Source organism: Sphaeramia orbicularis, chromosome 17, assembly GCF_902148855.1.
Source record: "Sphaeramia orbicularis chromosome 17, fSphaOr1.1, whole genome shotgun sequence".
Classification (NCBI taxonomy): domain Eukaryota; kingdom Metazoa; phylum Chordata; class Actinopteri; order Kurtiformes; family Apogonidae; genus Sphaeramia; species Sphaeramia orbicularis.
Genome location: NC_043973.1, coordinates 36,778,259 through 36,797,961, shown reverse-complemented (window position 1 = coordinate 36,797,961; position 19,703 = coordinate 36,778,259). Strand labels below are relative to the sequence as shown.

The 19,703-nt window shown below is 35.3% G+C and overlaps 1 protein-coding gene across 3 annotated transcripts in view; it reads left to right on the top strand.

Annotated features, from left to right (window-relative positions):
- The first annotated feature begins 1,093 nt into the window (after positions 1-1,093).
- The window catches only part of LOC115436747 (SH3-containing GRB2-like protein 3-interacting protein 1), a 51,042-nt gene continuing 32,432 nt past the window's right edge, over positions 1,094-19,703 (top strand). Inside the window, exons 1-2 of one of the 3 annotated variants that reach the window (XM_030159667.1) lie at positions 1,094-1,112; positions 7,875-8,067. In XM_030159667.1, coding sequence (XP_030015527.1) covers positions 8,058-8,067 — 10 coding nt within the window. In that variant the 5' untranslated portion in view covers positions 1,094-1,112; positions 7,875-8,057. Of the gene's footprint in view, positions 1,113-7,649; positions 8,068-19,703 lie in introns of those variants that run through there. The other 2 variants (XM_030159666.1, XM_030159668.1) reach the window with 2 other exon arrangements.

Here is a 19,703-nt window from a genome sequence, read left to right as displayed (position 1 = left end):
AATACAATGCAACTGGATATATATTTATGGAAATCTGTCAGTATACTTAGATCTGTCCACCCTTATCTGGGTCTGGGTTGCAGGGTCAGCAGCCCTAAGAAAAGAAGCCCAGACCTTCCTCTCTCCAACTACCTCCTCTTACTCCTCCAGAAGCATTCCCAGGCCAGCCCCAAGTTATAACCCCTGCAGCATATCCTGGGTCTACCCTGGGGTCTCCTCCTGGTTGGACATGCCCAAAACACCTCAGCTGTCTCCTCTTGATGTGGAGGAGCAGCAACAATACTCTGAGCCTCTCTCGGATGGTTGAACCCCACCTTTTCTCCAAGGGCAAACCCAGACGCCCTGCAGAGGAAACTCATTTCCACAATCCAGTTCTTTCAGTCACTACCCAGAAATCAACATGCTGACACTGATTTCACCCCTAACTGCACTGCAAATATCAAAATCTTACCAAGTGTATTTTTCTCATTTCTTGTCAAATATCTCATCACACTTAAAATAAGACATAATCACCTAAAGAGTAACTTTTCAGTGAGATATAAGAGCTTATTTCTAGACAATAGATCTTAAAAATCTTATATCAAGAAACCTTACCAAGATATTTTTCACTTGCTTCATTGACAGATTTTTTTGCTTGATTCAAGTTTTTTTTTTTTTTTTGCTTAATTCAAGCAAAAAAAAAAAAAAATCTGCCGATGGAACAAGTGAAAATTATCTTGGTAAGATTTCTTGAAATTAGATTTTCAAGATCTGTTGTCTAAAAATAAGTTCTTATATCTCACAAATTACTTTAGGTGATTATGTCTTATTTTAAGTGTGATGAGATATTGTGACTAGAAATCAGAAAAATACACTTGGTAAGATTTTGATATTTGCAGTATGCTCTTATAATGTCTTATTTTATGTAAATCTTTATGCTTTTTTTTTTCTATTCCACTTTTCAGTGTCTCATAGTAACCTATCCCTCCGCTAGCGCCTCCTCCTCCTCATGTTTTGCTCTCCTTTGATAATCCCTAACTGTAGTGACCTCTGACCACTGGATGGCATCTTATGTAAGGAGCCGGTTTAGGACATCACACGGGAGCAGCTCGTGGTTTGCTGCACTGGGTTAGGTAAGCTCATTAACAGTTACTCCAGGATGGTCATCAACCACAGCCACAAATAAACCTCACTAGTGGAGAGAGGGAATTAAAGGAAGACTAGCCACAAGTGATTCCAAACTGTGCACTACATAAACAGAAGAAAATAGTCTAAAGCAGGGGTGTCAAACTCATTTTAGTTCAGGGGCCACATTCAGCCCAATATGATGTCAAGTGGGCCAGACCAGTAAAATGATACCAGTGAAAAAATTATAATTATGATAATTATATTATGATAATGTTTACATCTACAACATTTAGTTAAAAATCTGAATAATGTGAACAACTCGAAATGTCTTAAGAAAAACAAGTGCAGTTTTAACAATATTCTGCCTCAGTTTATCAGTTTATCATTTACACAAGTTATATTACAATTACAAATACACAAAACACTTAGTAACAGGTATAATATTGATAAAATGGCATTTACTTTTCTCAAGACATTTCATGTTGTTCAGATTTGTTCAGGTTATTCACATTTTTTATAAAAGGATAGTTTGTTAATATCAACATTTTCATGTAATTTCACTTTTTTAAACAAAAAAAAAAGATAAAATCTGCAGTTGTCATTATTTATAGGTTATTATGATAGTGTTTTTCTGGTCTGACCCAATTGAGATCTAACTGGTTTATATGTGTCTGTATGGAACCTCAAATAAAATGATTTTTACACTGTTGATTGTTAATGTCTTCAGTATAATTTTTGCATTTCACAAATTCATCCCAAGGGCCAGATTGGACCCTTAGGGGGGCCGGATTTGGCCCCCGGGCTGCATGTTTGACACCTGTGGTCTAAAGGCTTCCTGCATCCACTCATTCAGTCAATGTATCTTAATTCTTGTGGTACTTTTGCACTACCTTCAACTGTCTTTTTATCATATGCACAGATTGGATGTCACATGGTATTCAAGTACTAGTGCAATGACAACAAAGTTGAGTCTAACCGCATTTAGTTTAGCAGTATTTTGGTAATTTTCAGCACAAACACACATGCAAAACAAAAAATAAGAAAGCTTATTTTTACACCTGAACAAAAAGGTGGAGCTGAAATATTACATGTCTCTACCTTTATGTCATTTAGTTTGTGCAGATCCCTTAAAGGTACAGTATGTAAGATTTTAAGGACATACTAATACGTAATATTCATAATTGTGTTTTTTTTAGGGTATAACTTCACACATATAAGAGCTGTTGCATTTTCATTGCTTTAGAAGATGGAGTGGATCACTGTTGTTTCTACTGTAGCGTCAAACTGACTTCCTCTTCTTAATTTTTCCATGTATTGATCAGTTTTAAGATGCATCTCCATTACCTACTGCATTTTTGATATCCTCAGATATCCCCAGAAAAAGGCTAAAACTAGCAAAACAAACACTGAAGGACAAACATGGTTATTCATTTGGTTGCAATATTGCCAAATATTATATGATTATATATAAATAAATATTATAGTTCCTCCCCTTTTGTCCAAATATGGTCACTTCTAACTAAAAGGCTAACATTGGGATGAGTAATTCACTACAGCTGTCTTCAAAACTGTTCAGAAATGTTCAGATGTCATGGTCCCTTTGTCCACAATTTTACAGGTCTTAAGCTTCATACATTATTTTCTGTCAATATGAGAGCATGTGGGTTAATAAATAAATTATACTGTCACCTGTCATTTAACAGGGTTTTTCCTGCATATAGAATTAAGAGATGTCCATCTCTGCCAACTCTAGTTCTTGATGGGGGTCTTCATGGAAAACACTTTTGCCGTATGACACAGATGTATTGCAGCTATATTTGTTTTTTACTGGAAATATTACTAAGTGTAGAAAGGAGGCATTTGAACTTGTAGTATGCCAAAGGATTTACAGGATTTATCAAACGGATTGTTTTTTTTCTCAAGTCCTGCAGCAGATGTTGCTGTCTGTCCAAACTGTGCAGTGGAGATATGATATCAGGAACTATTTTTCTTACTTGAAGAAATTTTTGCTTGATAAAGTAACAGTAAAACCAGTTATTAGACTCTTTTATGCAATAATGGTCATTTTGTTCAATCCTAAAATAATCAGAAAGTCTAAAACATCAGGTCAGGATGGAACCACCTCTGCTTCATTTCCCAGTTTTGCACTCAGTAAAGCATTAAGGAACAGTAGAGTATATATAATAAATTTGAGTTTCAATTTTGTACAGTATTGCAACAGACTTTTTTGTGTTTGTGTTTTTGATGTTAAAGTTTGTCATCACTATTCAATACACTTATATAGAGCACTTAAAGATCAGAAACAGCAGATGTTAACCCTCCACATTAAGGCCTACGTCTCTGCTCCTCTTTTATAATTAAATAACCCCCCAAAGCAAAACCCTTTTTACCCCAAAAGACACCAACCACACCCCCTCGTCTATCTGCTTCCCTCCATCTGTCCTCTGCATATCAGCGAGGGTGAGTCACGCGCTCCACTCGTCCAATACGCAGCCATTAAAGCTGAATAAATCTACCAAAGCTTTCACTAAAGCATCTCAGTTTTCCTACTGAAGTGTAACACTGGCACAATAGCAGCAGCGATAGTTTGTCCTCTGCCTGCCTTCCAGGCTAAAACATGATTCTTCCTCCCTCCTCCCACTGAGCTTGATTTATAATCATAGCTGACAGTAGGAGAGACACTGTTGTCCTCCATTCAGATGCATTTTTAACAAATACAGTCACCAGTTTGCAATATATTCTTATTTTGTTTCGTTAGTCCTATTGACAGTAGTTTTAGTCTTTTCTGTTTTTTGCCAGGGTAAAAAAATCCATCCTAATGAAACCAGATAATGGTCTCCTTCTATCTTGTTTTAGATTTAACTGCAGCCTTTGACAGTACAAGCCACATTATTCCGATCCATCAGCTAAATCACCAGTGTCTCTGTGGTTCTGCTTTGGGCTGGTTTTCCTCAAATTTATCCAATACAAACTTTCACAATCCCGCTGGGACTTTTTGCTCGTCCTCTTCTTTTTCCTCCAGGCTGAGCCTAAGGCTTGTATCTCAATCTCCAACTATTTTCCCCATTAGGGCATTTTCTTCAGAAACCTCTCTGTTTTATTACGTTGTTGACATTGAATTTGATCTCCGCTGCAGTCGAACCACGCAAATAGGTTTCAGATTTTAGTGACTTACAGTTAGTCCCAGAAAGATTTGGACAGTGACACAATTTTCATGTTTTGGGCTCTGCATGCATTACATTGGATTTGAAATGAAACGACTGAGATGCAATTGAAGTGTAGACTTTCAGGTTTAATTCAAGGGGTTGAACAAAAATATTCAGTGAAACATATAGGAATTTGCCATCATTTTTATATAAAGTCTCCTCATTTTAGGGGCTCAAAAATAATTGAACAAATTAACATTACCATAAATGAAAAGTTCATTTTTAATACTTTGTCGAGAATCCTTTGCAGACAATGACTACCTGAAGTCTGGAACCCATGAACATCACCAAACACTGAGTTTCCTCTTTTGTGATGCTTTTCCAGGCCTTTACTGCAGCTATCTTCAGCTGCTGCTTGTTTGTGGGTCTTTTTGGTCTTAAGCAAGTGCAATATATGTACAATTAGGTTGATATCTTGTGAGTGACACGGCCGTTGAAGAATATTCCACTTCTTTGCCCCAAAAACACCTGGGTTGCTTTAGCAGTATGTTTTGGGTCATTGCCCATCTGTAGTGTGAACTTTGCTGCATTTGGGTGAATCTGAGCAGAAAGTATATCCCTCAACACTTCAGAGTTCATCCAGCTGCTTCTGTCTTCTATCAGATCATCTATAAACATTAGTGACCCAGTGCTATTGAACCCATGCATGCCCATCACACGCCTCCACCATGTTTTACAGAAGATGTGGTGTTCTTTGGATCATGAGCTGCTCCAAACCTTCTCCACACTTTCTTCCTTCCATCATTCTGGTACAGGTTGATCTTTGTTTCATCTGTCCATAGACTGCTGTTCCAAAACTGGGCTGGCTTCTTTACATATTTTTACTAAAGTCTACTCTGGCTTTTCTATTTTGAGGCTGATTAATGGTTTGCACATTATGGTGTATTTGCTCTCATGAAGTCTTCTCTTTATAGTAGACTTAGATACTGATACACCTACTTCCTGTATTTCACTTGGGTGGATGTTGTGAAGGGGTTTTTCTTCACCATGGAAGAGATCCTGTAATCATCCACCACTGATGTCTTCCATAGATGTCCAGGCCTTGTTGCGTTCCTGAGCTCACAAGTGCAGCCTTTTTTTCTTAGAATGTACCAAACTGCTGGTTTGGCCACTCCTAACATTTCTGCTATCTCTGATAGATTTTTTTTTTTTCTTTCTTTCAGCCTAGGAATAGTCTGTTTCACCTTCATTGAGAGCTCCTTTGACCGCATGTTGTGGGTTCACAGCAACAGCTTCCAAATGCAAATGCCACACCTGGAATCAATTCCAGACCTTTTATCTGCTGAACTGTTGATGGATTAATGAGGGAACAGGCCATGTAGCCCATTAAACAGCTTTTGAGTCAACTGTCCAATTACATTTGGTCCCTTGAAAAAGAGGCGGCTTCATATTATAAAGCTATGACACCGAAACCCTTTCTGCAATTTGGATGTGAATACCCTCAAATTAAAGCTGAGTCTGCACTTTAAGTCCATATTGATTATACAGTTGTATCTTGTATATGTTTTGGTAAACAGCTAAAATTAGTTAGTTTGTTAGTTAGTTTATTTTCAGTCATATATGCATTTGAAAACAACAGATGAGAGAAATAATACAATTTGACTGAAAAACCTCAGGCAGAAGCAAAGCTTATTTATGCCTGCCTACTTTACAGCATAAGCTACACAATACATGGTGTCAAGTTGAGAGAAAATAAATAAATAAATACTTATTTTTTAAATTATCACTATTCTACAGTTGAACCCCTTTAAAAGAAATACATCTTCTTTTAACTTCTTTTTTTAACTTTTTGTAACATAAATGTGCATCCATCTCAACTCATTTATTTTCAGACACTATAAAAAACTTTTGTGTACAATCTGGTAGTGTTTTTTTTTTTTTTTTTTTTTTTTTTGCTTTAAACATGATTTGCATTCTTCTATAGTAAACCAAGTCTCTAAACTTCAAAACATGAGAATTTAAAAATAATGGATTAGTATGATCAAAATATCCCACTTTATTTATGATATGCATGGCTTGTTTTTGTTGTAAAAAATTTTTTATCAGTTGTGGGTTTAAAACTAGATCCCAATAATTCAACACAGTAAGTTAAATAAGGAAGTATCAGTGAGCAGTCAATTAAATATAAACCTTTGTGATTTAGCATAATAAATAACAAAATAACAAACAACAAAACCAATTAAATTTGTGTCACTGTCCAAATATTTCTGGGCGTAACTGTGTACTGTATGGATATAAAAGTGAGATTTTCTCAATATTATCTAATATGAATTGTCATGTCTGATCATTTTCTTGCGTCACAGCAGCATTTGCAATGTCACAAAAAAGACAAAAATCCAGAAACAAAGATCCATATATTTATTGTCACAGCTGATGTATATAAGACATTTGATCTGGGATTAAGCTCCATGTTTAAAGGTTCAATGTGTCAGATATAGAGCTATTTAAGCGGATCTTATTGCAGAAAGGGAACAATACATATTAATAACTAGAAGCACTTGGAGAGCGCAGACCTCCGTCAAGGCAGATCAGTGTCCCCCCCGTCAAGTAAATTAAGTACTGGTATAAGCAATTGTACTCGTTCATTGCACAAAACCCCCAACCCATCTCAAATTGCCACCCCCCCCCCCCAAAAAAAAAAATCATATAGATATATGATATAGGATGATATGTATAGATTTTCTGCTGCCTGAAAACACAAGTGAAGAGTAGAAGTAGAAATCTCAGTGTCCTCTCAGGCCACTTGAATTACAATATGCTGAAAGATAATTATGGACTTAAAAAAAAAAAAAAAGGCTATAAAAACTATCATGGACTGCAGCTGCAAAGTAGAACAAATAGGCTAAAAATCTGCGTTTTTGCACTGATTCCACAGCATAGTAGGAGTTATATTTTCTATACAGCTCAACATTGGAAATGCACATTATGCTGAATTAACCATGTGTGGGATTATAGTTCAAATAATTCCATTATCAGCCTTGTAACTGGTTGCTTTCAATGTATTTTTTCCATTTATAAATAGACTATATGACTTGTATTGCAATTAAATGCACGTCCAATATCAGTATTATATTTTTTATTGTGATGCATTCATGACCTTGCATTTGTCATTTGTAAGAACATGCTGTTAGATGTGTTCAAGCCCATCTCTGATAGTACTACACCATAGATTCACTAGAACTTGTATTTTATGTATGCAGTTGGCTGTAGTGTGTCTGCTCAAGGCGAGCCATGAGGTGCTAAGGCACCAGGGAGCAGCAGCCATGTGACCACGGTTTCAGGGATTGGTTTAGTGCAGATGTGACATCAGCGAGCCTCCCACTCCCTCCCCCTCCCTTCTGCCATCCAGTCTTTCTCTGCCTCTCTCTCCCTTCTCTCTCTCTGTACCGCTCCGTTTTTTTTCTCCTTTGCCTTTCCTCAGCATCCCCCCTCTCAGAGATGGCGTGTGTCGGTGCTGCTCAGGCGTCCGGGGCCTAACAGGACTCCCTTCCCCCGAATATCTGCTGTTATTCATTGGGTGTCTCTGTGCTGACTGTGTCTCCCATCGCTGCTGCCTCTCAGCTCTTCTCCCCCCACCCCATCTCCCTGGTGTGGGTGTCTGGGAGTTGGGCCTTTTGGGGTAGAGGGACTCAGCATCGTGCAGAATTAGCTATGCCCTGCCCAGGCACCCTTTGACTGGCTGGATTTCTTCACTTCTGTCCATCTGCACACCGGCGGGGCGACGTAGGATGAAAATCTGTAATCATGATGCAAGGTAAGTCACCAGAACGCTCCTTTTCCTGGTGCCTCTTCCATGTTTCCTCCCTGTGTCCTCTTCCTGCCCTCTTCTGTCCTGCTGGGCCATTAGAGCCAGTGAATACCCAGTGATGTGATCGGTTGTGCTGTGTAGACCTCTAGAGCTACACAGCTATTTGCCTGACTACTGATGTGACGACATTGTGTGTGTGTGTGTGTGAGGCAGTATATGACAGATTGACAGGAGGAAAAAAAAAAGTCAAATAACAGTGCAGATGTGGGATGTGTGGGTCTGTAAAGGTGGATCTGACATTCACATGAGTGTAGCTGTGTGTTTGCTAATGTCCTGTAGTGTTTGTGTGTTTACACATGTGACTGTACTGCACATGCCCTACAAGACAGAAGCCAAATACCTTTACATTAAAATAAACTTGTCTTGCATTTAGTAGAAAAATCATCTGCCAATGGGGTAATCACAGTTGGGCTCCTGAAAGATCTTATGTCCCCTAAAACCAGAAAAAATGCTTAAATTTAAGCAAGATGTGCAAGTGGATAAAATAAGAAAAACAACCTTGTTATTACTCTCCTGCTTGTTACTGGTTAAATGTAGCTCTATATTAGCTGGAATATCTTATGACAAATATCAGATATACAACATAATCTCTTAAAATGAGGTTACTTTTCTAATAAAAAAGATACTTGACAAGCTCATTTTTATTTTCCAAATAACAACATATTTCTGTATTAATTAAATTGTTGTTTTGCAGTGTGTGCTAGCCTGTCTGTGTATTGACATGTAGCATTATAGTAGAAAATTATATTTGTTCATACATTTAGACCTCTGCTGCTGTGCACAATATCACATCATACTAAATCACAACTAACCTTAAACTATGCAGTGCCTGTGTAGCAGGAAGTAAAGCACGCCATTGCAACACTAACAAAGGTGTCATGAGGTAAAGTACTTTATAAACAACGTAGATGTAACCCTGTAGGACAGATGCTGGACCTTATCATCCATTAATGCCAACGTGGTAATGGAAGTGGCTATTATTAGCGAAGAGCCTGCAGTCAGGCTGCCATGATGTGGTACTTATATCATGAGCTCGAGGAAATCCACACTCCGCACAGATGTCACATGCTCATCATAGCCTTTGTTGGACACACGTGCATTGCTAATTACAGAGTGGAGGATGTCTGCTGCAGGTAGAGGGACTCAGATCCACATACAGCAGTGGAAGAGTAGGTGTCACAAGCATAACTCCAAACCATGAGAGAGTTAATGTTGAACTGTGATCCTACTATACACTGCTGAAGAAGTTAGGTGAGTTGTGTTTAAACCTTTTTCTGCATATTGTACAGTTATTCGAGCTTCAGTTAAAACCACAATATTTTCAATAATTAGTCCAAACTAAAAGTGTTAATAGTACTGTGTAACTCTGCAATATCGTAATTCTATGATAATTAATGCTTCTGTTATTTTAATACATTATCAAGTCAGTAATGTTTTCTACTCATGAGCCAAATCAGATGTAAATCCACTGTGTTTATGAACATGTTTATGCAAAATATGATATTTAACAGTAAAGTACATCTAACCATCAATATGCAGTTGTGTATCTCACTCAAAATAAGAAGTGAATCCAATCGGACATATTCAGTAATTCATGCATAAAAGGGTTAAAGGCTTGTGTTCATCTGAAAAGTGACTAAAGCTGTCAGAGAGATGTAGTAGAGTAAAAAGTACAATATTTACCTCTGAGGTGCAGTAGAAGTGTAAAGAAATACTCTAACAGACGTGGCAGAAAAAGTATTCTAAACAGGAGAAATAGAAGTAAACTACTGATATTTTTTACTGCTTTAGAGAGAAAATGTACCAAAGTAACCTGCAAATACTTTTTTTTTTCAGAGAAATTTCCTCATCTATTATTAGCAGGTTTATGTCTTGTTTCTTTGAATTATTTCTGAAATATTATCAAAAAATGTGTCACCATCACAGCATCTAAACCCCTCAAACCTAAGGAAAACCTTAACTTATTACAATACTAGATTAAATATATTATATTGTCTGCCACTGAATATTTTTAGTTGATGGTCATAGATAATAATTACCGTTTTAGCATGAAATGAGCTAACTTTTTCCTCTGTGATGGTCTCTGTGCACGTGGTCCCATCATGAATATGGTCTCATTTATCGACTACGGGTGTGATTCTGTCTTAAAGGATCTCTATTGATTGTTTTTTCAAGTTTGAGCCCATTAATTACCACTCAAATCTGTGCATCCTCCTAAACATGCCATAAGGTTTGGGATTGATTTTCTTCTTCTCTCCAATTGACAGGGTTTATTGTTGACTAGAGGGCCATTTGAAAGGATGGACAACATAATGAATAACGGCTAAAATTTCCTTAAGGGGTCAAATGAGTGGCCATTTTTGTCAAAAAAAAAAAAAAAGTTGTAAGAAATGCATAGAACTGTGTGGAAATAATGCTAATCCATTTGTGCACAGACTACTGATATTCTTTGACAGTGGAAGCTCTATTTTCATAAATATTGGATTTGGAATAGCACGTGTATGTGAAAACTTTTGCTGGTGGACAGACGTGACATTACCCATGATGCTCTGGTCAGTACCAGAACTTTATTAGGAATAAACTTATAGACTTACTATTGCTAATTCTCCTCTTCTTCATAAATGTTAGTATTGTGGATCTAAAACAATACCAGCTGACACAAAAACACTAAATGTGTCAGTGGACGGATGTGACATGGTTGTTCCAGATCCCATCATACTGATGCTCTGCAGCCATGTCACCGTTTACACTAATGATCCCTGTGCAAAAACTAGGATCACAATTATTTATTGTACAGTTTATCATCATACTAAAGTGGAAATAACAATATAGAATTGTTGTTTCTTTATAAAAATGCTTATTATTAGAAAACTGTTGATTTAAACAGTGCTGTGTGCCATTCTTCATGTATGTATTGGTGTAACATAAGCAGGATGGATCAGCACCATACTCCAGATTGAACCTGTACAAATAAAACGTGATATGTAGGAGAGAATCTGGGAAGAAAAACTGGGGAATCTAAAAGAATAGAATATTTGTTTTTCAGGTAAATTCAGTTCAAATAGAACTTGGCCATCTGTGACATGAAAATATAGCATTAATTGTGCTGAAATTGGACATTTTTGAGCTGAAAACATAGTTCATATGAGCATCAACATGTTGAACAGAACTGAAATCCTGTACATTTGCAGAACTTGCATTTACCAACACAAAGTTCCTTTGGGGATTCACTTAGATTGATTTCTTATGCACAAAGACAGAAATAAGACCTCTAAGCAAATTTTAGCCGATAATTCAATGGAGATCAGCGTTAATGATAATGTACAATGTGTATAAGAAAAGTAGATTTTTATGAAGCTGTTTCTATCAAACTATCAAACGTAGTGAAATTTTGTTACAAACAAGTGAAGCAGTAAAAACATTGTCAAATATGTTGGTCAAAATGGAAAATCCCGAGGGCCGGATGAGTTTTTAAGTGAATTTTTCAAAAAATTTGCAGACCAACTCTCTCCCATTTTGCTTGCAGTATTTGAAGATTCACTAACTCTCTACCTCCAGCTATGCGACAAGCAGTGATTTCTCTTATCCCTAAAAAAGATAAAAATCCCATTGAATGCAGTTTGTTTCATCCCATCTCACTTTTGAATGTGGATAGTAAAATTCTCTCTAAAATGCTAGCCTGCCACTTAGAGGTGGTGCTGCCTTCACTTGTAGCTGCTGACCAAACAGGCTTCATTAAAGGCCGTTCTTTTTTTTAACATAAGGCGCCTCTTAAATATCCTTCACTGTAAAAATCTAAATCTTATCAAGTTTATTTTTCGCATTTCTTGTCAAAATACCTCACATTATCAGATTTTTTCGCTTGAATTAAGCAAAAAAAATCTTGAATTAAACAAAAAAAAATCTGCCAGTGGAACAAGTGAAAATTATCTTGGCAAGATTTCTTGAAATAAGATTTTCAAGATCTGTTGTCTAAAAACAAGTTCTTACATCTCATTGAAAAGTTACTCTTTAGGTGATTATGTCTTATTTTAAGTGTGATGAGATATTTAGACTAGAAATGACAAAAATACATTTAGTAAGATTTAGATTTTTTCCTAGTGTGCATGGTCCCACTCCACCGGACATCCCAGAAATATTATTATCACTTGATGTGGAGAAGGCTTTTGATCAGGTGGAGTGGGATTATCTCTTCTATACTATTAAACAATTTGGTTTTGGTGAACGCTTCATCTCTTGAATCAAAGTTCTTTATTCTTCTCCATTAGCAGATGTCTAAACAAACAACAATCTTTCCCCTCACTTTCCTCTCTACTGCGGCACCCAACAGGGCTGTCCTCTTTCTCCTCTCCTATTTGCTATTTCGATAGATCTATTTGCCTTGGCGATACCTGGTGAAGCCAATATAAATTTCAGAGATATGGTTCAGGAAACAAAGTGTCCCTATATGCCGACGACATACTTTTATACCTGTCCGACCCTTTAAATAGTTCGCCAAATATGTTAGTAAAGAAAAGTTTACCTGCAAGATTTATCAGTACCATAACACACAGATGAAGTGATTTTTTGTCTTGGCTTTGGTTGTAGGACTCTGATGTTTTTGTTTTTGGGAATTGTTCCTTCATCACCGGTGCTGAGGCTTGGTGTCGTTCACTGCTGTGACAAAGGCAGGTGTGGGAAGAATAAGCAGAGAGAGCAATGTTTTCACACCCATGCACTGCTGACAAATGACAGCCAGCACATATAAACACACAGACTCCCTGTTTTAGAGAGAAAATTCTTCTGATGTGGTGACAGAAGGCTAGAACTAAAGCTGTTTCTGCTGACTTGTTGAGGTATTTGTTAAAAAAAAAAAAAAAAATTAAAAAAATCAGGGATCTTAGTAAAAGGTTATGGATGATATAGCTAAAATATTCTGCCTCAGTATGTAATCATTCCACTTGGGCAAATTTTGTATATCACAATACAGTAGTAAATAGGGATGCACCGCTCTCACTTCGAGATAAACATTGCTTTCTAACTTTGTAAAACATAATGCAAGAAAGAAACACATACATATATTAAATTATTTAAAAAAAAAAAAAAAAAGTAATGATGCACCAAGACCTTGTTAAAAACCATTGTTAGTGCAGCAGCAGCAGTTGAGGATTTATTTTGTAGAACACTTAGGTAAATTAATGAGTTTTAATCGTTAGTCATTATCAGACAAGATAAGATTAGATTAGATAAGACCTTATTGATCCCTCAGTGGGGAAATTTAAGTGTCACAGCAGCATTTACAGTAAAGTGAGCGTGCAGAACAGGAACGATATTAATAAATAGGAAGAAAATGAAAATATAAAGTAATAATGAAAAGGCAAACTACATAAATACAAATATTTACAGACCTGTGAAGGAAAATGTACAGTTAAAACAATTGCACATGACCATGATTGCACATGAAATAGCGGAACTTTTTGTTGTAGTAATTCACTATAGAAATGTCTAGTTGGTATAATATGGTTTTCTGTGTTGGATTATTTAGACTGGCAGAGTTAGTGCACACACTTAAAGTAACATGAAAAATAGATCGACTCGTGTCCCATAGGTCAGATGTCCGATCCAGCTGATTAGGTCAGGATTGAACCGCTCATTATTCCTTCATTCAGTCTTCTGAACTACTTAATCCACGGGGGGATGGAGATTATCCCAGTCACCAAAGGGATAAAGTGGGGTACAACTTGGACATGTCACCACTTCATCAACCCTTCAGAGTAAACAGTGACATGTTCTGTTTCTTCTTTCACTTGTAGCTTCTGCAGTAGGGATGTAAGGATTACCGGTATAACGATAAACCACGGTAAAATTGCAGACGGTTAGTATTACTGTTTAAATTCTAATTATCATGATAACCGTGTTTGATTACCGCACTTTTCCGGAGAAAACGCCTATGTAACGATCTGTTTTTATGTCAAATATTTGAGTATAATTTTAATATATTACTATTTTAATTTTCTATACCTAATATTTGGAACCAATATTCACTCTTAAAGTCTTTGAAAAGGTTTGTTAAGCATCTTTGTGTTATTTATGCAATAAATTAAATACATTTTTCAAATCGGATTTTATATTTTTTGTGTGTTTTCTGTCCTTTTATGTTTTTATAGTAGGTTAAAGTGAAAAAATAATAGGGAGATTAAATAGATGAAGTTGTACTGAACAAAACAGATCCCAAACATGGATATAGTAAACATTTGTTTATATAGTATATAAAGGCAAAATCAGAAGTACTGAAAAACAGACAAAATAGGCTCAGACCACTAAGGATTAATATTTGAATGTTTCTGCAACAGAATTGTGCCAATTATTTTATTTGTTTTTTTTTGTTGTTGTTTTTTTGTTGGTGTTTTTTTTTCCCAAATACAACTTTGTTAAATTATTTCAGTGTGTGTTTAAGTACTTTTTGAATATTTTGAGCACAGTTTCAACAATACCGCGAAAATAATGATAACTGTGATCATTTTGGTCACAATAACCGTGATATGAAATTTTCATATCGTTGCTTCTCTATTCTGCAGTAAGACAAATATTGATAACATAGCTTTGATTCCATTCTGTATTGATTCTAGTTTCAATAGCAATTTTCCATTTTATAAAAAGAAAATTATATTAAAAGATGTGGTTCAAGTCGGAATAATAATTTCATAATCTACCTCCTTAGCATTTTCATATAATCCAACATGAGTGATACTTAAATTAAGAGAAATGAGTGAAAACAGTAAAACTAACACTACAGTTACACTTCGTTCATCCATTCCATCTGTTTGCCTATTTTCAATTTAACAAGTGCAAATAAATATCAACATGAAGTTGAGGCAGTTGGGTCTCAACAATAACCAGGATGATAGAAATAGTTCACACTGTGGGAAAGATATTAACAGTTTCTCACAGCCTCACTCAACATTCACTCACAGCCAACAGTTTTGAGAATGACGCGCAAAATTTGCCTCAAAATTTTATTTACACTTTTTTTTTTTTTTTTCAATTTCCATGTGTTTCTCGTGTAAAATGAAAAACACAAGTTTTGGGAATTACACAAATACATTTTTTTTTATTTCTTTGAAACTTACATAATGCCTCTAATTGTTCTTCAGTGTACCTCAGAAGCACATAAAAAGTAAAAAAAAAAACCCAAAAAACATGTAGGCAGCAAATTTTGCACACATTTTTTTTTTGCCCATGATGGCGCTGTCATATCTCAGAACTATCCACACTATGAGAAAATCTATCAGAAAAATAATCCTAGAAGACAAAGTTTCAAAGCCTTACCATTCACCACATAACTTGCTTGGCATGTTCAACAAAATGCCATTCATGTGGTGAAATATATTATCAAAATGGACAGAGATGAACAACTGCCAATTAGGGATGTAATGATTACCGGTATAACTATAAACCGTGGTAAAATTGCAGACGGTTAGTATTACCGTTTAAATTGTAATTATCATGATGACCGTGTTTGATTACTGTACTTTTAGGGGAAAAAACGCCTATGTAAAGATCTGCTTTTATGTCAAATATTTGAGTATAGTTTTTAATGTTTTAATTTTTGCTTAGACTGTTACCCCCGCGACCCGGCCCCGGATAAGCGGAAGAGAATGAATGAATGAATGAGTTTTTAATTTATTACAATTTTAATTTTCTATACCTAATATTTGGAACCAATATTCACTCTTAAAGTCTTTGTAAAGGTACATTAAGCATCTTTATGTTATTTATGCAATAAATTATATACATTTTTCAAATCGGATTTTATATATTTTTTGTGATTTCTGTCCTTTTATGTTTTTATAGTAGGTTAAAGTGAAAAAAATAATAGACAGATGATACAGATGAAGTTGCGCTGAAAGAAAAAAAAAAAAACAGATCCCAAACATGGGTATAGTAAACATTTGTTTATATTGTATATAAAGGCAAAATCAAAAGGACTGAAAAACGGACAAAATAGGCTCAGACCACTAAGGGTTAATATTTCAATATTTCTGCAACAGAACGTACATTGGGCCAATTATTTTATTTTATTATTTTTTTTTTTTTTAAATACAACTTGGTTAAATTATTTCAGCGTGTGTATTCATACTTTTTGAACATTTTGAGCACAATTTCAACAATGCTGCGATAATAATGATAACCGTGATAATTATGGTCACAATAACCGTGATGTGAAATTTTCATATCGTTCCATCCCTGCTGCCAATATGTTTTGCAACTAAAACTTCCAGAATATTCTAACTGTAGTTTAAAATAATGTATTATATCACCCTTGGCTTAAAGGAATGAGAATATGCATTTAATACCCTGAAAGTGTACTGATACGGTAAAATATGATGCATGATGTTATGTTATACTCGACCGTATCATTGTGTATCATATAGTTCAGCAGTTTTTATCAGTGTCAGGATTGATTGTCTATTTTTACTCCTATACCGTGATGCACATGCAGGGTTGGACTGGACACATCCTCCACTGATGAAGATCCACAATGCAGGAATAATCTTTGCTATTGAGCAGCCGAGTCGCTAATACATCACAGGCTGTGACGTGTTCTTCAGTACTAGAGGGAGTGAATGATACTGAGCAGGGCCTTTTATAATACTCATTAGCACTGATGGAATGTAATTAAGTACTTCTTTTACTTCAGTGAAAACTTGAGGTCATTGTATTTTATGTATTTTCATTTTATTCATAGTTATACTTTTATTCCAGCTCATCTCAGAGGTAGATATTTCACATTTTCCTCCAATTTTAGTTTTTAATTTATTTTCTGATTAGTTTTTCTTTCGTGCAGCGAAAAACACAAGCCTTTGAATGTGTTGGTTATGACTAGTTGTGATTCACTGAAGGGTGACATTTCGTGGTTAGTTGACTTTTTCATCTTCAAACTAAATAAACTCTCAAATTTCCTGGAAAAGATATTGTCACAAAACTGAAAACAGGCCTCATACAAGACAGTAAAGTAACAAATGCGACGATCTCATAGAATATAATGCATTTCTGTAGAATAACCTACCAACATTGTGTGACATAGTACACATGAGCTCAACATTGAACATATGACAAGGTTCAAGGTTTGAGTAGCATTTTAGTGACATTAAGGGCAAAAATGTGGACTGGAAACTAACTGAGTTGATTTCTTTGAGCACTTTTAAGTCCAAACTGAGAGTTCTTGGGGCCAATTCCATATCTTGCACTTACTTTTCTTAATCTGCCTGTACATGTAATTTTTATCATCTGTTTTTGTCGAGTGTGTGTGTATGTTATATGTATTCTTGTAACTATGTGTTGCGTTGCTGCTGCCTATCTTGGCCAGGACACCTTTGTAAAAGAGGTTCTTAATCTCAGTGGGACATTTCCTGGTTAAATAAAGGTTAAATAAAAAAATAAAGAAATAAATAAAATTCCAGTTCTTGGTTATGGACTGAAAATATATCAGTTTAGGGTCAAATTTTCTCAGGAATCTGAAATCATTTATGCAAAATCTCTGGTTACATTGGCTTCATCATTGACAGAGCACGTCCAAATCGAACAAATTGGTGGCAGTTTCAAAAACCAACATGAAAATTTGGTAGTAAAAAAAAACTTGATCTGACTTTAGGAAAGTAAATGGGCCTAAATAATATAAACTAATTGTAGTCCATGTAGGTGGGCACAATTGATTACATTTTGGAGGCTGGATATCGAAAATTGAGTGAATACAAGTTTTTTTTTTTACAATGGTATGTATTTTTTTTTCGCAAACTAAAAACTGATGGGGGTAGGGTTAGTAAAAGTAATGATTTGACTGATCTAATATTAGAATATACTTAATTGTTGGGTAATGCTTTATTCACAACAGAAAAAGAAAGAGAATGGTGTATAATATGTACAGATTTATGATAATATCAACTCTACATACAGAATTATAAGTCCAATTCTTACCTAGAAGCCCAAAAATCCAAACCAAATTGTCTCAGAATGTCTTCTGTGGAACTGGCTGATCTGACGTCATCGACTTTGAACTGAAATCACTGAAACTGATCCTCGTTCAAAAGGCCAAGTTCAATGAACATTTGCAAGCAGCAACAGGATTAATATGGGTTTTCAAATTATTTGTCACTGAAAAAGGGTAATTTTTGCCCACCTTTCAGCAAACATCATGTAAAAAGTCACACAAGGACAAGTCATACACATTTTTGGATGTTATATTCTGAAACTACACAGTTTTTCCAACAAATTCAACACAAGACACTGCATGAAAGGTATACATTTATTCCACAATATTTTTTTCGCAATAATGTCACAATAATGATACTCAAAGTTTCAACCCCGTCATATACAGTAGTAAAATGAAACCAAAAACATGATTTAAGCACAAGTAAATTTCAATAATTTTTTTCTGATAAGTCAGTGACTCAGTATTTACTTGTATTTTAAGTCATCATCCATTAAATAGGTCTGGAGTAACACTGAAAAACCCACCAGTGAAGAGATAAGCTCAAAAGATGCTGGACTGAGTCATATATGAACAGGACGCAGTGTTCATCCACCAGCTGTCCAGCCTGTTTGTCTGTTTTCCTTTTTTTTCCGGATGTGACGTTAATGTTCTTGCTTGTCTTTTAAAGCATTAATATTCATGAATGTGTCATTCATTTACACCACACAGTGAGTGGTTTAAAGATATAAATAATCCTCTGGAGATTTTTTTTTCCCTATTAATGGAGTTAGTTGTTTTTCTGGTGTTTTCAGCCACTTTATGGGTGTTTCCTGATACAAAATACATCATCTGTGTTTGATTTAGGTTCTATAGTTTCATTTTAAATTAGACAACACTGCTTAAACAGCCCTAAGAGAAAGAACTCAAGTATTCCTCAGTATTGTTCTGCATTAAGCAAAAAAATCCACAAATGTAGATTTTGTTTTTACTTGATTTCTTATTACTAGAATAAAAGTCCAGCCACTAAAATATTAACTTTAGAACTAGAAAAAAAAATGTCAGAAATTATTATTACAAGCAACACAAATGCAGCGATTTAAGATAAACTTAGCTAATATTTGTAAATGAGAGGCTGTCTTATTCTTAAAACTGAAGAAAACATGTTCATCTGCTTGGATTTTGTTCATACTGTTGCTTTAACCTGTTGCTTGTTGAATCTCGTCAATATTATTTGGAGTCCTTTATTAAGACATATATTTTCATAAAAAGAAATTATGTTTCTAATGCTTGATGACATTTTTTGGATTTTTAGAAAGTAAATTAGATAGATTTTCCAGAAAAAGGGCCTTTTCATGTTCTATTTCCTTTTTTTTCTAAACTCCAACAGAATAATCTGATTTCTTTACCTCTGTCTGCCAATGGGGGAAACATATGTTACTTGGATAGATTTCTTCAAATTATAAGTATACAGCCACTGAAAGTCAAAAATGGGTCTTAGTATGAAACAGTAAAAAAAGAAAAAAGTTCAAAAATGCCATGAAAACAGTTGTATATAGTAGACTTCAGGCCATCTTATCAAGACAAATATTATCATTATATGTCTTCTTTATTGCTCCTGGAATCTAATATT